Source organism: Megalobrama amblycephala, linkage group LG14, assembly GCF_018812025.1.
Source record: "Megalobrama amblycephala isolate DHTTF-2021 linkage group LG14, ASM1881202v1, whole genome shotgun sequence".
Taxonomy (NCBI): Eukaryota; Metazoa; Chordata; class Actinopteri; order Cypriniformes; family Xenocyprididae; genus Megalobrama; species Megalobrama amblycephala.
The window spans coordinates 14,119,087-14,132,906 of NC_063057.1; the positions used below are offsets into that span (position 1 = coordinate 14,119,087).

At 40.4% G+C, this 13,820-nt stretch overlaps 2 protein-coding genes across 5 annotated transcripts in view; both read left to right on the plus strand.

Annotated features, from left to right (window-relative positions):
• The window catches only part of col7a1l (collagen type VII alpha 1-like), a 96,986-nt gene extending 86,001 nt beyond the window's left edge, over positions 1–10,985 (plus strand). For 3 of the 4 annotated variants that reach the window (XM_048155495.1, XM_048155497.1, XM_048155496.1), the window contains 13 exons: positions 32–112; positions 337–390; positions 471–524; positions 600–662; positions 1,262–1,324; positions 4,457–4,573; positions 5,368–5,445; positions 5,549–5,602; positions 5,707–5,755; positions 6,869–7,069; positions 9,436–9,498; positions 10,206–10,391; positions 10,534–10,985. In XM_048155495.1, the coding sequence (XP_048011452.1) occupies positions 32–112; positions 337–390; positions 471–524; positions 600–662; positions 1,262–1,324; positions 4,457–4,573; positions 5,368–5,445; positions 5,549–5,602; positions 5,707–5,755; positions 6,869–7,069; positions 9,436–9,498; positions 10,206–10,391; positions 10,534–10,541 (1,071 nt within the window). In that variant the 3' untranslated portion in view covers positions 10,542–10,985. Of the gene's footprint in view, positions 1–31; positions 113–336; positions 391–470; positions 525–599; positions 663–1,261; positions 1,325–4,456; positions 4,574–4,654; positions 4,804–5,367; positions 5,446–5,548; positions 5,603–5,706; positions 5,756–6,868; positions 7,070–9,435; positions 9,499–10,205; positions 10,392–10,533 lie in introns of those variants that run through there. The other variant, XR_007179431.1, reaches the window with a different exon arrangement.
• A 1,371-nt stretch (positions 10,986–12,356) lies between these two features.
• ucn3l (urocortin 3, like) lies at positions 12,357–13,820 on the plus strand. Its single transcript, XM_048155502.1, has 2 exons — positions 12,357–12,823; positions 13,261–13,820. The coding sequence occupies exon 2, from the start codon at positions 13,270–13,272 to the stop codon at positions 13,711–13,713; it is 444 nt and encodes a 147-aa protein (XP_048011459.1). The 5' UTR covers positions 12,357–12,823; positions 13,261–13,269; the 3' UTR covers positions 13,714–13,820.

Sequence of the window (13,820 nt, forward strand, 5' to 3'; positions counted from 1 at the left end):
AAACATACTGATTGGCTGAGATTTGTTACAGGGCCGAAATGGAGAACATGGATTGGATGGTGAAAAAGGTGATAAGGGAGACATGGGCCTGCAGGGCAGAAAGGGGGATCAGGTGAGAATATGAATCATCTGAATAAAATATTAATTCTGAAGAAAATCCTCTGAGCAACTGAGAGGGAGAACACTGTTCCTTAACCTTTCTTACTAACTACATTATTTAGATGAATGATTAAATAATTAAGCAGGCTGTCCTGTCAGTTTTTTTGTTTAAAAGTTGTTTAAGATCACACACTTTATTCAGGGACAGAGTGTGAGCTCACTGGTTTGTGTGTTCAGGGTGAGACAGGTGAGCCTGGTTTACCTGGAGATACAGGAATTAAAGGAGACAAGGTAAGAAGTGTCAATCTGGCCTTATTGATTTAGTTTTTTTGTTTTCACCTGTATGTAACCATTGTATTGTTCTCCTGCAGGGCTTCAGAGGTTTCCCTGGTCGGATAGGGAACCCAGGACTGGATGGAGAACAGGTATTTTTGTCTACATCTTTAATGAAAAACTGGATTAAAGAAACCACTAAGAACATTTTTGATTGTAAAACACAGGGTGATTCTGGGGACCCTGGCAGGCCTGGCATTCCAGGACTAAATGGTATCCCAGGACGAAAGGTGAGCCACTACACAAACAGATATCATCATCATGTAAAGTTAAGTATAGAGACAGAGCGCATTTAGTATAATCTGAAAACCATGCCCACCGGAGGGGAAAACAATCCAACAGTCTCCATTGACTTTGTATAGCGTGAGGCTGCCTCCTTGTCTTTTCTGAGTTATTACAAAAAACAGAACAATGCCTAAAAGCTGCTGTGTGACAAGGTGTACAGCTACCAAGCTAAAAAACCCAGAAATAAGTTTTTATAAACTGTCGACCCCAAAAAAATTGGCAACAACATATGCTAAACAAAAACAAACCATTCATTATTTTTAACCATGTCAAAGAATTATTTCACCTGTCGCCGATTACGTTCCTCTCCAGTGTATTTCTTATAGTAATATGACCCGTTGCGCTCTGTCTCACTGCCTGTATCCACTTTTGTGTCCTTAAACATTTTTTGGGGTCGACAGCTTATAAAAACTTATTTCTGGGTTTTTTTTAGCTTGTTTGCTGTACACCTTGTCACAGCAGCTTTTAGGCATTGTTCTGTTTTTTGTAATAACCCCCCCCTCTCTCTCTCTATAATTTTTTTTTTTTTTTTATTAATGTTTAGGGTGAAAAAGGTGATAGTGGATTGAATGGTCTTGATGGAGCTCCAGGACAGAAAGGAGAGAAGGTATACTGACACTGTAAAAATTACAGCACCACATTAAATGTAAAAAAAAAAAGTCACAAATAGATATTTTCCATATGATGAAAGCATATTGCAATCAGGAGCTGTCAAGCTTCGAAACGGACTGAAAAAAGAACCATAAAATTATCTTAAAATTAGACCACACGACTCATGCACTATATTCCAAGTCTTCTGAAGCGATACGACAAATTTGCATGAGGAACAGACCAAAATGTTTATTACAAATTACCCTCTGCTTTTAGTTATCAGATTACACATTTGTGGTTATGCATATTCAAACTTATCAGATATTAAATACAATTAAAACCATTAACATTTTAGGTTCATTGAAATAAAGCTGAAAAAAAAAGAAAAAAAAAAAAAGATTACAAGCTAAAAAAAATTAGAAGTGCACACAGAAGAGGACAGACGAGGTGAGTATAAACAAACTGTTCTTTATTGCTGGTAATTCGTGAACACAGCAGGATTCAAACAGGTGAGGGTAACAGTCACTGAAAAATGAAGCTGGTGGACTTAGCTGAAGTTAATGCAGTGTTTGTGCAGGTGCAGAGATGGCGGTGATGGCTGAGCAGAGTATCCAGGGAGACAATGCAGGGAACAGAAGACAGATGACAGGTCAGGAGCAACAGGTAGGATTCTCAGGTGAGCATAACAGGTCTGTTTAGCTTCTAATTGATGAGACCAGAATCAGAGTGAAGTGTGTGAGGGCCTTTTGAGTGGTGCAGATGATGAGTGACTGCTGGTGGTGATCGATGATTGCAGACTGGTGACCATGACAGTAATCCTCCCTCCTCGTGCCAATCCGGGAAGAAGGATGGGCATCCTGGAGTCTTGGCAGGTCTCTAGGGTGAAGCCAGTGACTTGGCAGACTCCAGGATAGTACTGATTACCAGGGAGGTTCTGGCAGATCAGGGAGCCAAGGTGGCACTGGCAGTTCAGGAGGCCATGGCGGTGCTGGCAGTTCAGGAGGCCATAGAGGTACAGGGGGCGCTGGAGCCTCCGAGGGCACTGGAAACTCAGGGGACCACGGAGGAACAGGGGGCGCTGGAGCCTCCGAGGGCACTGGAAACTCAGGGGACCACGGAGGAACAGGGGGCGCTGGAGCCTCCGAGGGCACTGGAAACTCAGGGATGGTGGTGCGGCCTCGGTGGCCTTGGCCCAGACCCCAGGCTCAGCCACTAAGGTCGGGAACGGATAGCCCCCCTCCACCCCAAAATTTCTTGGAAGGATCTCTGGGTTGGGGAGGACTATGGAACAGGCACTGGACGATGATAGTCAGGGGTTGGAGCCTGCACTGGACGATGGATGATGGTCAGGGGCTGGAGCCTGCACTGGATGATGGATGATGGTCAGAGGCTGGAGCCTGCACTGGATGATGGATGATAGTCAGGGGCTGGAGCCTGCACTGGATGATGGATGATGGTCAGGGGCTGGAGCCTGCACTGGACGATGGATGATAGTCAGGGGCTGGAGCCTGCACTGGACGATGGATGATGGTCAGGGGCTGGAGCCTGCACTGGATGATGGATGATGGTCAGGGGCTGGAGCCTGCACTGGATGGATGATAGTCAGGGGCTGGAGCCTGCACTGGATGATGGATGATGGTCAGGGGCTGGAGCCTGCACTGGATGATGGATGATAGTCAGGGGCTGGAGCCTGCACTGGATGGATGATAGTCAGGGGCTGGAGCCTGCACTGGATGATGGATGATGGTCAGGGGCTGGAGCCTGCACTGGATGATGGATGATGGTCAGGGGCTGGAGCCTGCACTGGATGATGGATGATGGTCAGGGGCTGGAGCCTGCACTGGACGATGATGGTCAGGGGCTGGAGCCGACATGTGTGTGGCCCAGACACACAAATGCTAGCACCATTATAGGCACTGTAATGTCCTCTGGGCTAGGAGCAAACTCAGGGACTTGAGTCACCTCTGGACAAGGAAGGGATTTGGCAACCATTTTGGTTGAGGGCTCAGATGTGGCGGCTATTCTGGCTGAGGGCTCAGGTTTGGCGGTCATCTTGGGACGAGGCTCTGGGATGGGGGCCATTTTAGAACGGGACCTCTGACTGACAGCCATCTTAAGAGGAGATGCTTGGGCTGACAGGAATACATATGATGGGACGAAGCTCTCAAGACATCGGTGACATCCAATCCAGCAATATCAGGAAGTTCTCGTGGATGGACATAGTTGGCCCCAGTCCTGTACAACGTCTTTATGGTCTCGTCATTTAGGGAGCTGGTCTGGATGAGACAACAGAACTTCTCAGTGAAAGTAAACAGATCACGGCTGGATTGAGCTGCCGCCACAATCTTTCCAGCAAAATCCCAGCTCATTTCCCCTTGTTTTGTGGTCTGGCCTTCTGTCACGCACACAGAAGAGGACAGATGAGGTGAGTATAAACAAACAGTTCTTTATTGCTGGTACTAATGGGAGGGAAATATGGGTCATTGAAATATGAAGCTGGTGGACTTAGCTGAAGTTAATGCAGTGTTGTTTGTGCAGGTGCAGAGATGGTGGTGATGGCTGAGCAGAGGATCCAGGGAGACAATGCAGGGAACAGAAGAGCAGGTCAGGAACAACAGGTAGGATTCTAAGGTGAGCATAACAGGTCTGTGTAGCTTCTCATTGATGAGACCAGAACCAGAGTGAAGTATGTGAGGGCCTTTTGAGTGGTGCAGATGATGAGTGACAACTGGTGGTGATCAGTGATTGCAGATGGAGTGCAGGTGAGTAGAAGGAGGGATGATGGGAAATGTAGTGAATGTGCAGTGACTGGACTGGTGACCATGACAGTAAGCTGAAGCACAAAAAAATACCCATTGGAAATAAATAAAAACTACAACTGAACTGAAAGGTACAAAATTAAACTAAAATAAAAAATAAAAGCTAAATCAAAATGTCAATTCAAAATATAATAGTCTCTAAATATAAATAGTACTAATATAACACTGTTACCATGTCATGATCGGTTACAAGACATAAAGAAACCATGATTGACACCGTACTTGTCACATCACATCATCATGTGTCAGATTTGAATGTGCGATTTTTTTCTCTGTCCTTATAACCAGTATATTTATATTTTTCATTTATTTAACCCATTCTCCTTCAGGGTGCAACTGGTTTCCCAGGTTTCTCAGGTTTTAAGGGATCTCCTGGTACACCAGGAACTAATGGGGCTCCAGGCCGGCCTGGTCCAGTTGGACCCAAAGGTGAAGTGGGACCAAAGGTAAGACCCACTTATGAGGTTTCCATATAAAAACAATAATAGAGCTGAATTAATTATTCCTATGTGTATGTGATTCATCAGACCTTACAGATGGATAAATAGTCAAACCATTGTAATTATGGTCATCTTCACACCTCACTCAATCTCATGTAGAGGAACTGTGGAGGAGGACAAGTCCCTAATTAACTCAGAAGAAGGAGAGGATGAGAGAGAGAGATAGAGAGATGGGGGTAGGAGCTATTTCTGCTGGGTTGAAGATTTGAGCTATCAAACCAAACACTGCACTAAGGCCGCCTTTAGCCACAATTAAGCATCTCTTGATGCTGATAGGAATGGAGAGGGTTCGGCAAAGCTACACTCACGGACAGAGTCTCTTTAGTAAAGGTGAACTGTACTTCAGTACAGAATCAGCAGACATGCTTAAAACATCAGGCAGTTTCTGAGAGATGTATAAAGGTCGCTGAAATCAGTTTCTTAATAGTTTTATATTTGACAAGTGTCCTAACAGTAATTATGGGAATATGATGTTATTTTGTGTGTGTGTGCAAATGCCCTCACAAAGATGGCAATATCCGAAATCCTTGTCCTTGTTTGGTTCCCATGAGGAAAACAGCTTATAAATCATACTTTGATGTTTTTTTAAAATGTAAAAATGCAGAAATTTTCTCTGATGGGTAGCTTTAAGGTTAGGGGATCAAATATACAGTTTTTACAGTATAAAAATCATTGTTTTGTGGTGACATGAGGCTTTTATGTATTACTACCTGACCAAAATTGTTTGATGATGTTCCCAGGGAGAGAAGGGGAGGAGAGGCAGAGGAAAGGCCTGTCAACGGGGACCCCCTGGAATTCCTGGCCTCAGAGGCCTGGATGTAATATGGAATCTGCACATATAAGTGTATCCTCCACTCTATTAGGACTTTTTCCATCCACAAACATATTCACTCTAAAGTTGTATACATATTTTCTATGCAGGGGGAATTGGGAAGCTTGGGCATGAAAGGAGATAAAGGGGAGCCAGGACTCAGTGTATGTTAACAATTCCCTTTTTCTATGATAAAGACCTATTTATCACAATGTATTACAGATAATTGCGTGATGAGAAACTTCTTAAAATTGTTCCTTTTGTTCAGGTGGAGGAAGTGAAGGATATAGTGACAAAGGAGGTGGTTGAGAAGTGTGGTGAGTATGTGTGTATGCTCATTTGTATTCTTAAATGCACAATGGACCTTAGTGGGGACTTCATAGTGAATTTACTGCAATTGAAAACAAAACTGTGAGGATATAGACATACTGCAAAAATGCTTTTTTTAGTATTTGTGTCTCATTTTCCATTACAAATATCTAATAATTCTTAAATCAAGATACAGTAAAGCAACTTAAGATTTTAAGTTAATGCTTAAAACAAGAAAAAATATCTGTCAGATGGGGTAAAAAAAATCTTGCATAGACTTATAATGTCACAAATTTAAAGGCTTTGTAGTAGAAACTCACATGACGAAGATGAATAAACAGGAACTAACTTTACTAATAAACTCAATAATAACCACAACACCTTAAACATGTAAACGTAACAAGAACCGACAACAGAATAATCATAACTGGACATTTATACACAGAGTAAATGAGGAACTAAATCACAAACACCTGAATGTGATGAATAAAAAATGAGTTACCATAGAAACAAACGAGAACTAATACAGACATGACAGAAACTGAACTAAACATAACTGTGACACATAAAGCATATGCTCACTTAATTTAACATTTAAAAAAAAAAAGATTTAATAGCTATTTTGCTTCTCAAGTGAATGCATCTTGATTTAACGTGTAGTCTACCCACACTAAGATCTATTCAGTTGTGCACTGCACTACTGTCCATTGAAGTGAAATTATGACTGAATAACAGAGATTCATTAACACATTTATTTGCTGGTGCTTAGAAGTGTGTGATTTTGTGTATTTGTGTGAGCTTGTGTCTCTCAGTATATGTGTTTGGAGGCCCCTGTTGTGGAGACCTCTGGACCCCATGGGTTCCACCATCTGTTGTGTACTAGTGGGCTCTCTTACTGAAGAAAACTGCGAAGAACTCCATGTTCAGAAGTCATTCATTAATGCGAAAACCAAATTAACAAAAAAACTGGGATTGTTTCATAATTTTATTGAAGTAATGACTTCTCTGGTTTCAAAAAAGATTGAATTACTTTCCATTTGCATGAAATTAAGTGAAGTAATGATGTTGATGATGATGCCAAATGAAATTTGCATAAAGAATGGTCACTTTCTAAATCAAAGGAAAGGAAATACTCCTTATGGTGAACACCAATGATCCAGATGATGGGAGTATCCTAAGAGAAGAAAGAAGAACGGATTCTGCCTCTCGGTTCTTGCCCACCCACCCCAAAGTGTGGGATGAAGAGGTGGAGGACGAGACCACTACAGTTCGTCCTGCTGTTTCAGAGTCTGAGCCAACATTAGCATATGGCAACGTTACAAGTAGGTATATTCCTGCTTTGAACCAATATGTTATAGAATGGCTTCTCTCTTATGATATCATGCTTATATCTTGTCCTTGGGCCCAGAATCATTTGGATGGGGAAACTCTCATTTTATATAGTTTTTATCATCAGTTGTATATTCAAATGAACTCTGAGTGTTGGCTAACTGTAAATTTTGGTCTTCTGCAGTGTCATTAGTCCTGGAGGCCAGTGCTATTAAGTTGAGATCAGTCATCTTTGAAGATTCATTCATCCATAAACAGTTTATTTAGTTATTTGCAGGAAAATAGGAAATGTTCACATCAGTCATATTCAGCCTGATGTGAACTTCAATGATCAAAATAAGAACTAAGATACAGTACAGGCTGTCTAGCTGGCTACATTATTATCGGACGTGAAAGACATTATTTGTCTGTGTTTGCACATTCCAGACTGTCAATCTGTCCATTAGTGTTCGACATTTCTTTGTGTTTTTTTTTATCTTTATAAGCGAGTCATTGAATCATTAATTTAACTGATTCATTCATAAACAATGATTCATTCAGGCCCTAATGCCACTACTAAGTCTGTGTTGCTCAGAGATGCACAAAGATTAATTGGGTGTCTTTCTTTTCATTTTAAAAAAACATGTCAAATCAAATTTGTATTTTAAGTAATATCAGAAAAATGTACCATCACTATCGCACAATAAACCCCGTCAGAGTGATTTATTTTGCAATATTATCCCAATTACAAACCCGATTCCAAAAAAGTTGCGACTGTAAAAATTGTGAATAAAAAAGGAATGCAATGATGTGGAAGTTTCAAATTTCAATATTTTATTCAGAATACAACATAGATGACAATCTCTATCTCTTAAACATATCAAATGTTTAAACTGAGAAAATGTATCATTTTAAGGGAAAAATAAGTTATATAACAGTCTGCAAATGTCTGGGGACTGAGGAGACAAGTTGCACAAGTTTAGGAATAGGAATGTTGTCCCATTCTTGTCTAATACAGGCTTCTAGTTGCTCAGCTGTCTTAGGTTTTCTTTGTCGCATCTTCCTCTTTATGATGCGCCAAATGTTTTCTATGGGTGAAAGATCTGGACTGCAGGCTGGCCATTTCAGTACCCGGATCCTTCTTCTATGCAGCCATGATGCTGTAATTGATGCAGTATGTGGTCTGGCATTGTCATGTTGGAAAATGCAAGGTCTTCCCTGAAAGAGACAACATCTGGATGGGCGCATATGTTTTTCTAGAACTTTGATATACCTTTCAGCATTGATGGTGCCTTTCCAGATGTGTAAGCTGCCCATGCCACATGCACCCATACCATCAGAGATGCAGGCTTCTGAACTGAGCGCTGATAACAACTTGGGTTGTCCTTGTCCTCTTTAGTCCGGATGACATGGCGTCCCAGTTTTCCAAAAAGAACTTCAAATTTTGATTCGTCTGACCACAGAACAGTTTTCCACTTTGCCACAGTCCGTTTTGAATGAGCCTTGGCCCAGAGAAAACGCCTGCGCTTCTGGATCATGTTTAGATATGGCTTCTTTTTTGACCTATAGAGTTTTAGCCAGCAACAGCGAATGGCACAGTGGATTGTGTTCACCGACAATGTTTTCTGGAAGTATTCCTGAGCCCATGTTGTGATTTCCATTACAGTAGCATTCCTGTATGTGATGCAGTGCCGTCTAAGGGCACGAAGATCACGGGCATCCAGTAAGGGTTTCAGGCCTTGACCCTTACGCACAGAGATTGTGCCAGATTCTCTGAATCTTTGGATGATATTATGCACTGTAGATGATGATAACTTCAAACTCTTTGCAGTTTTTCTCTGAAAAACTCCTTTCTGATATTGCTCCACAGCATTGGGGGAATTGGTGATCCTCTGCCCATCTTTACTTCTGAGAGACACTGCCACTCTGAGAGGCTCTTTTTATACCCAATCATGTTGCCAATTGACCTAATAAGTTGCAAATTGGTCCTCCAGCTGTTCCTTATATGTACATTTAACTTTTCCGGCCTCTTATTACTACTTGTCCCAACTTTTTTGGAATGTGTAGCTCTCATGAAATCCAAAATGAGCCAATATTTGGTATGACATTTCAAAATGTCTCACTTTCAACGTTTGATACGTTATCTATATTCTATTGTGAATAAAATATAAGTTTATGAGATTTGTAAATTATTGCATTCCTTTTTTATTCACAATTTGTACAGTGTCCCAACTTTTTTGGAATCGGGTTTGTATTTCCGGATTTTATCCAGAAATACATACATATATGTGATTATGTTTGTGCAGTGACTCTGCATATTGCCGTACTTGGTGTTAACTGAAAAATGTGGATATAATATAAGCTTTTCTGTTGCACTCAGGAGCCAGTACTGAGAGAGATGGATTGCAGAGAGAAAAGAGACGAGCACTCAAACTCCACTCAGGTGTGTGTAGAGTAAAAGAGGAGAACATCGTCCTCTGCTGACTGCTGCTCCAAGTGCTTTTAACGAGTTAATACAACTACAAAAACAGCTCACATAAGCAATATAGTCAGATTTCCTGCACAAATTAAACCTGGTCCTCGAATTAAAAGGATTTGCAGTGCAAATGTTGGGTTTATATCCAGGATAGTAATACACAGTAATGTTCTTGGCACCAAAAGTGCAAGGCATTACGCATATAGCCAAGATTATTTTAGTCTTCTCTTTTTTTCTACAGTCTATTTCTGTCACATTCACATACGGAACAGAAACAGACAGATAAGACCAGAATTAAACCACTGATAAAAGTAACATTCAAATCATCACTCCGCAAGTGTGTAGGCTTGTATACACATGCATATGTGTGTGAGACAGAGAAAAGGAGATAAGACATTTAACTGACAGAGAAATACAAGACGAAATTTGATTAAAAAGTGGAACTATTGTTAGATGAATAATTTATTACTTGTTGTATCCTTGCAGTGATGTATGGACAGCTTAGAGTCATGATTTCATATTTTTATTTTAAATATAGCTATCGATAAAAATAGCTTCAGTAATTAATTGTTGCAAATTCATAATTTAATTTTAAATTTTTAAAACATTATTTTCATTAAAACAGTGTGAATGCATTTATACTGATTATGTAATGCTACCTCCACTGAATGCAGACCCGGACGCTGACCGGTGCCTTGAACCCATGTCCGAGGGCCACTGCACTGAATACGTCCTGCTCTGGTACTACTACGCCGTCTTAGGAGAATGCCGTCCTTTTGTGTACGGTGGCTGCGGTGGAAATAGGAACCGCTTCAGCTCCAAACAGGACTGTCAGAGCAAATGCATTCTGGGAAGGAGAGGTAAAGTGCCAATCAGAATTCAGACTTCAGGTTCCAATTTACATGGTTAGAAAGATGCTCACCCTAAAAACATGATTTTTGTCAGAAGTAATTTAGCATAATTTTAAGTTAACTTTTCTTGTCTGCTTTTCTTGTTTTACAGATTCTTGATCCTGAGGAAGAACATTTTGCTATTTTTAACAGCTAAACTGATGTTTATCTCACCAAAAAATACTAATTTTGTACATTTTTGTCATCCCATATGTATATTAGTTTATCACACCTGTATATGGCAGAGAAAAAGTGTTCATAACTTGTTTATTGTACATCATGTTTGCATTTCACTTCTTTAGCACCACACATTGTTGCACTGTTGTAGTGATACATGCTTACCTACGAATTTCTTACCATTATACCACGTTCTTATTTAAAACATAGTTTGATACTTATTAACTGAGGTCATGATTCTAAGAGTAAATGCACTATTAATATAATCAACAGTGTTTATGACCTGTTTACCATAAGGTTCACCATTTTGCACTAACGGTTCTGTTTGTAAAATGTTCTTAATCTGACTGTTTTTAAAATATTATGTGAGACAATAAAACAATGAACTGTATATATTTTTGAATGAGCTATATAGTCATAGGGTTCCCTGTAGGTGTGTGGGTGTGTGCGTGAGAACATTTTCACATCGTGACCTCTGATTTTGGACAGTGTTCTCTGAGCTTGGCCCTGGGGTATGTATAAATGCTGCCATATTGGCTTTTCTTCAGCAATGTTTGTCGAGTCGTGTCTGGACGGTGTCTCCTGGGGGCGGCAGAGAAAGTGTGTGTGCATTTGTGCAAATGGACTAGCTGCATTTGTGGGTGGCTTATATGTGTATGTATGCGTTTCCTTCCTCATTATTTTTACCCCTCCTTATCTTTTTGTCTCTTTCTCCTGTCCTAACAGCTTTACCTTCCGCTGACATTGACTCTGTCTTATATAATCTCGCAACTAAGCTGCTCCCTGTTGCAACCCTAGGTTTCTAGCTTTTTACATATGTCCCAGCTGCAGGGGGACGGTGTAGCAGGCTCTGGTCCAATTTAGAGCACATTGAGAAGACTGTGGTACAAGTCGGAATACAGGACGCCCTTTACAGTGTGTCTAAGGGGATCCCTGAGTGAACTTCATTGTGCACACAACAGAGCACAGATGCCCTTTACACCTGCTTTAAAATGTAGTTTTTAAGGTTTAATGAGCTTCCTTTAACGTCATGTGGAATGAAAGTATTATTGTCCAGTCCAATGCACAATGTTTACAGCGTTTAAAGGTAATCATTAATGAAGTCTCCAAACTTTAGAGCCCTTGATAGCAAAGCAATAAATCATTAAAGGGAGGTGGGAAGAAAACTCATTAAACTTATGAACATGAACTGCACAGCAATTAACTCACAGGGACGTCTAAAAAGGAACACACATTTTATACGGTCACTGACCCTTACAACTGAGGAAACAATAAATCAGACCCAGAAATTCCTGTCTTATAAATGGCTTAATACACATGCAGAGTAAATTGCTGCGCTATCCATGGTGCTGAATGCCTTTAGATGAGTTGGTAAGTTCTCAGTATACCAGCTTTGACTTATAACCAGTTTATTTCAAAGCCAGTCGTGACATTGAGTGGTAGGTTATTTTGTATAATGACAAATAAATTGTATATATATATATATATATATATATATATATATATATATATATATATATATATATATATATATATATATATATAGCTATAGCTATATATATATATACACTGTTGGACATTTCAAAGAAATCAAACAAAAATAAATAAAAAAGAGTAAGACATACTACTTTGTAGCTAAACATATTAGTTAACCATAGTTAAGTTAAAAAGCTTTGCTTACTTTTTTCCCCTAAAAATCGTGCGTTTGCGTACGAATCCCATCGTAGGAATTCATGGCAAAAACCCACACTTCGTGAAATAGTTCTCTCATGATCTCGGGTTAGTTTATCTACAGCTAAAAATAGTAATAAACTTTTGCTATAATTCAGGATGTGTGTACATATCTCGCCGCGTTCATCAAATATTAAGCACACAGTCGTCTATCTGTTTTATATGGTGACAGTAAACGCGCGTTTGGTGCGCGAGCGCATTAATCACCGCCTCATTTTACTGGGAGGATCCCAATAAATGACGTTATTGCTGGCGTACGACTACAGCGTAAATGGGCTTATACTAAATGAATGCACGTCCATTGGGCAAACAGTTCAAACGGATATTATCAGCAGCCAGGGAGATATCAAACCCCCTAAATCACTCTTATTTAAGTTGACATTGAGTTGTTGGCTTGCTTACCTTTTTAATAACACTTTGGATTTACGATCCAAAAGTTCTGGTTGACTAACAGTGCTTCACTTCAGAAGACTCTTCTCATCCAAACAGTGCAGGTAAGGCACTTTTGCAGTCCTGTAAGAGATTCAAGGGAATCGTTCATTTAAAAAGGACCAAATTCTTCCATTATTTACCCAAAGGTTGTTCCAAACCTGTATGACTTTCTTTCTGGATCACAAAATATGCTATTAAAAGTTGACAGCTTCGGTCTCCATTGCATATTTTTCTCTAAACATTGAAAATGAAAGATTAGGCTACAAGCTGTCACTCTGACACCTTTTGTGTTCCGCAGAAGAAAAGAAGTTCATACCGGTTTGGAACAACGTGAGGGTGAGTAAATAATTACAGTTTTTGGTTGAACTGTTCCTTTATGTATATGCGCATGTAACCAAATTTTCTTTCTGAAAGATTTTTAATCAAGTAATTAGTACGAAAGAAATGTTAATCCAAAAGCAATATGTGCTTCATTTTCTCACGCACCTCCGTTCAACAGGGCAAAACAATGTGGTTCGCGCGGACCCTCCTCGCTCTGGCACTTCTTTGCACCCCGGTTTCCAGCCTCTGCTTGCCAACGTACAACCCAGAGTACAACTTTCTTTGCAACAACGAGATGTTCTCCGAGACGAATGATAACGGGAAACCGGCGGATTCCTTGCTGGACAGTGTAAACCTCCTGTATAAATCAGCGCACGCGCTTTCCTCTGAGGAGCCGCGCGAGAGGAGGACTGCACCCGCATCCAAATACAGATACTTGAGCCAGACGCAGCTCAGGAGTAAACTGTACCGCAACAGTGCGAAGAGCGACCGACGCAGCCAGGTCACTCTTTCCCTCGACGTCCCCACCAACATTATGAACATCCTCTTCAACATTGCCAAAGCCAAGAACCTGCGCGCCAAGGCGGACGACAACGCGCGCCTGCTGGCGCAGATTGGAAAGAGGAAATGAACTCTTATCCGTGACACTAATTTGACTTTAATATTTGTTTTTGTAACCAAATGAGGCATGTTATATCTAATTTAATAATGTAATAAAGGTATTTTTCAGTTGCATAA

Coding starts and splice junctions, on each gene's coding strand:
- ucn3l (XM_048155502.1), top strand. CDS start 13,270: ATGTGGTTCGCGCGGACCCTCCTCGCTCTGGCACTTCTTTGCACCCCG.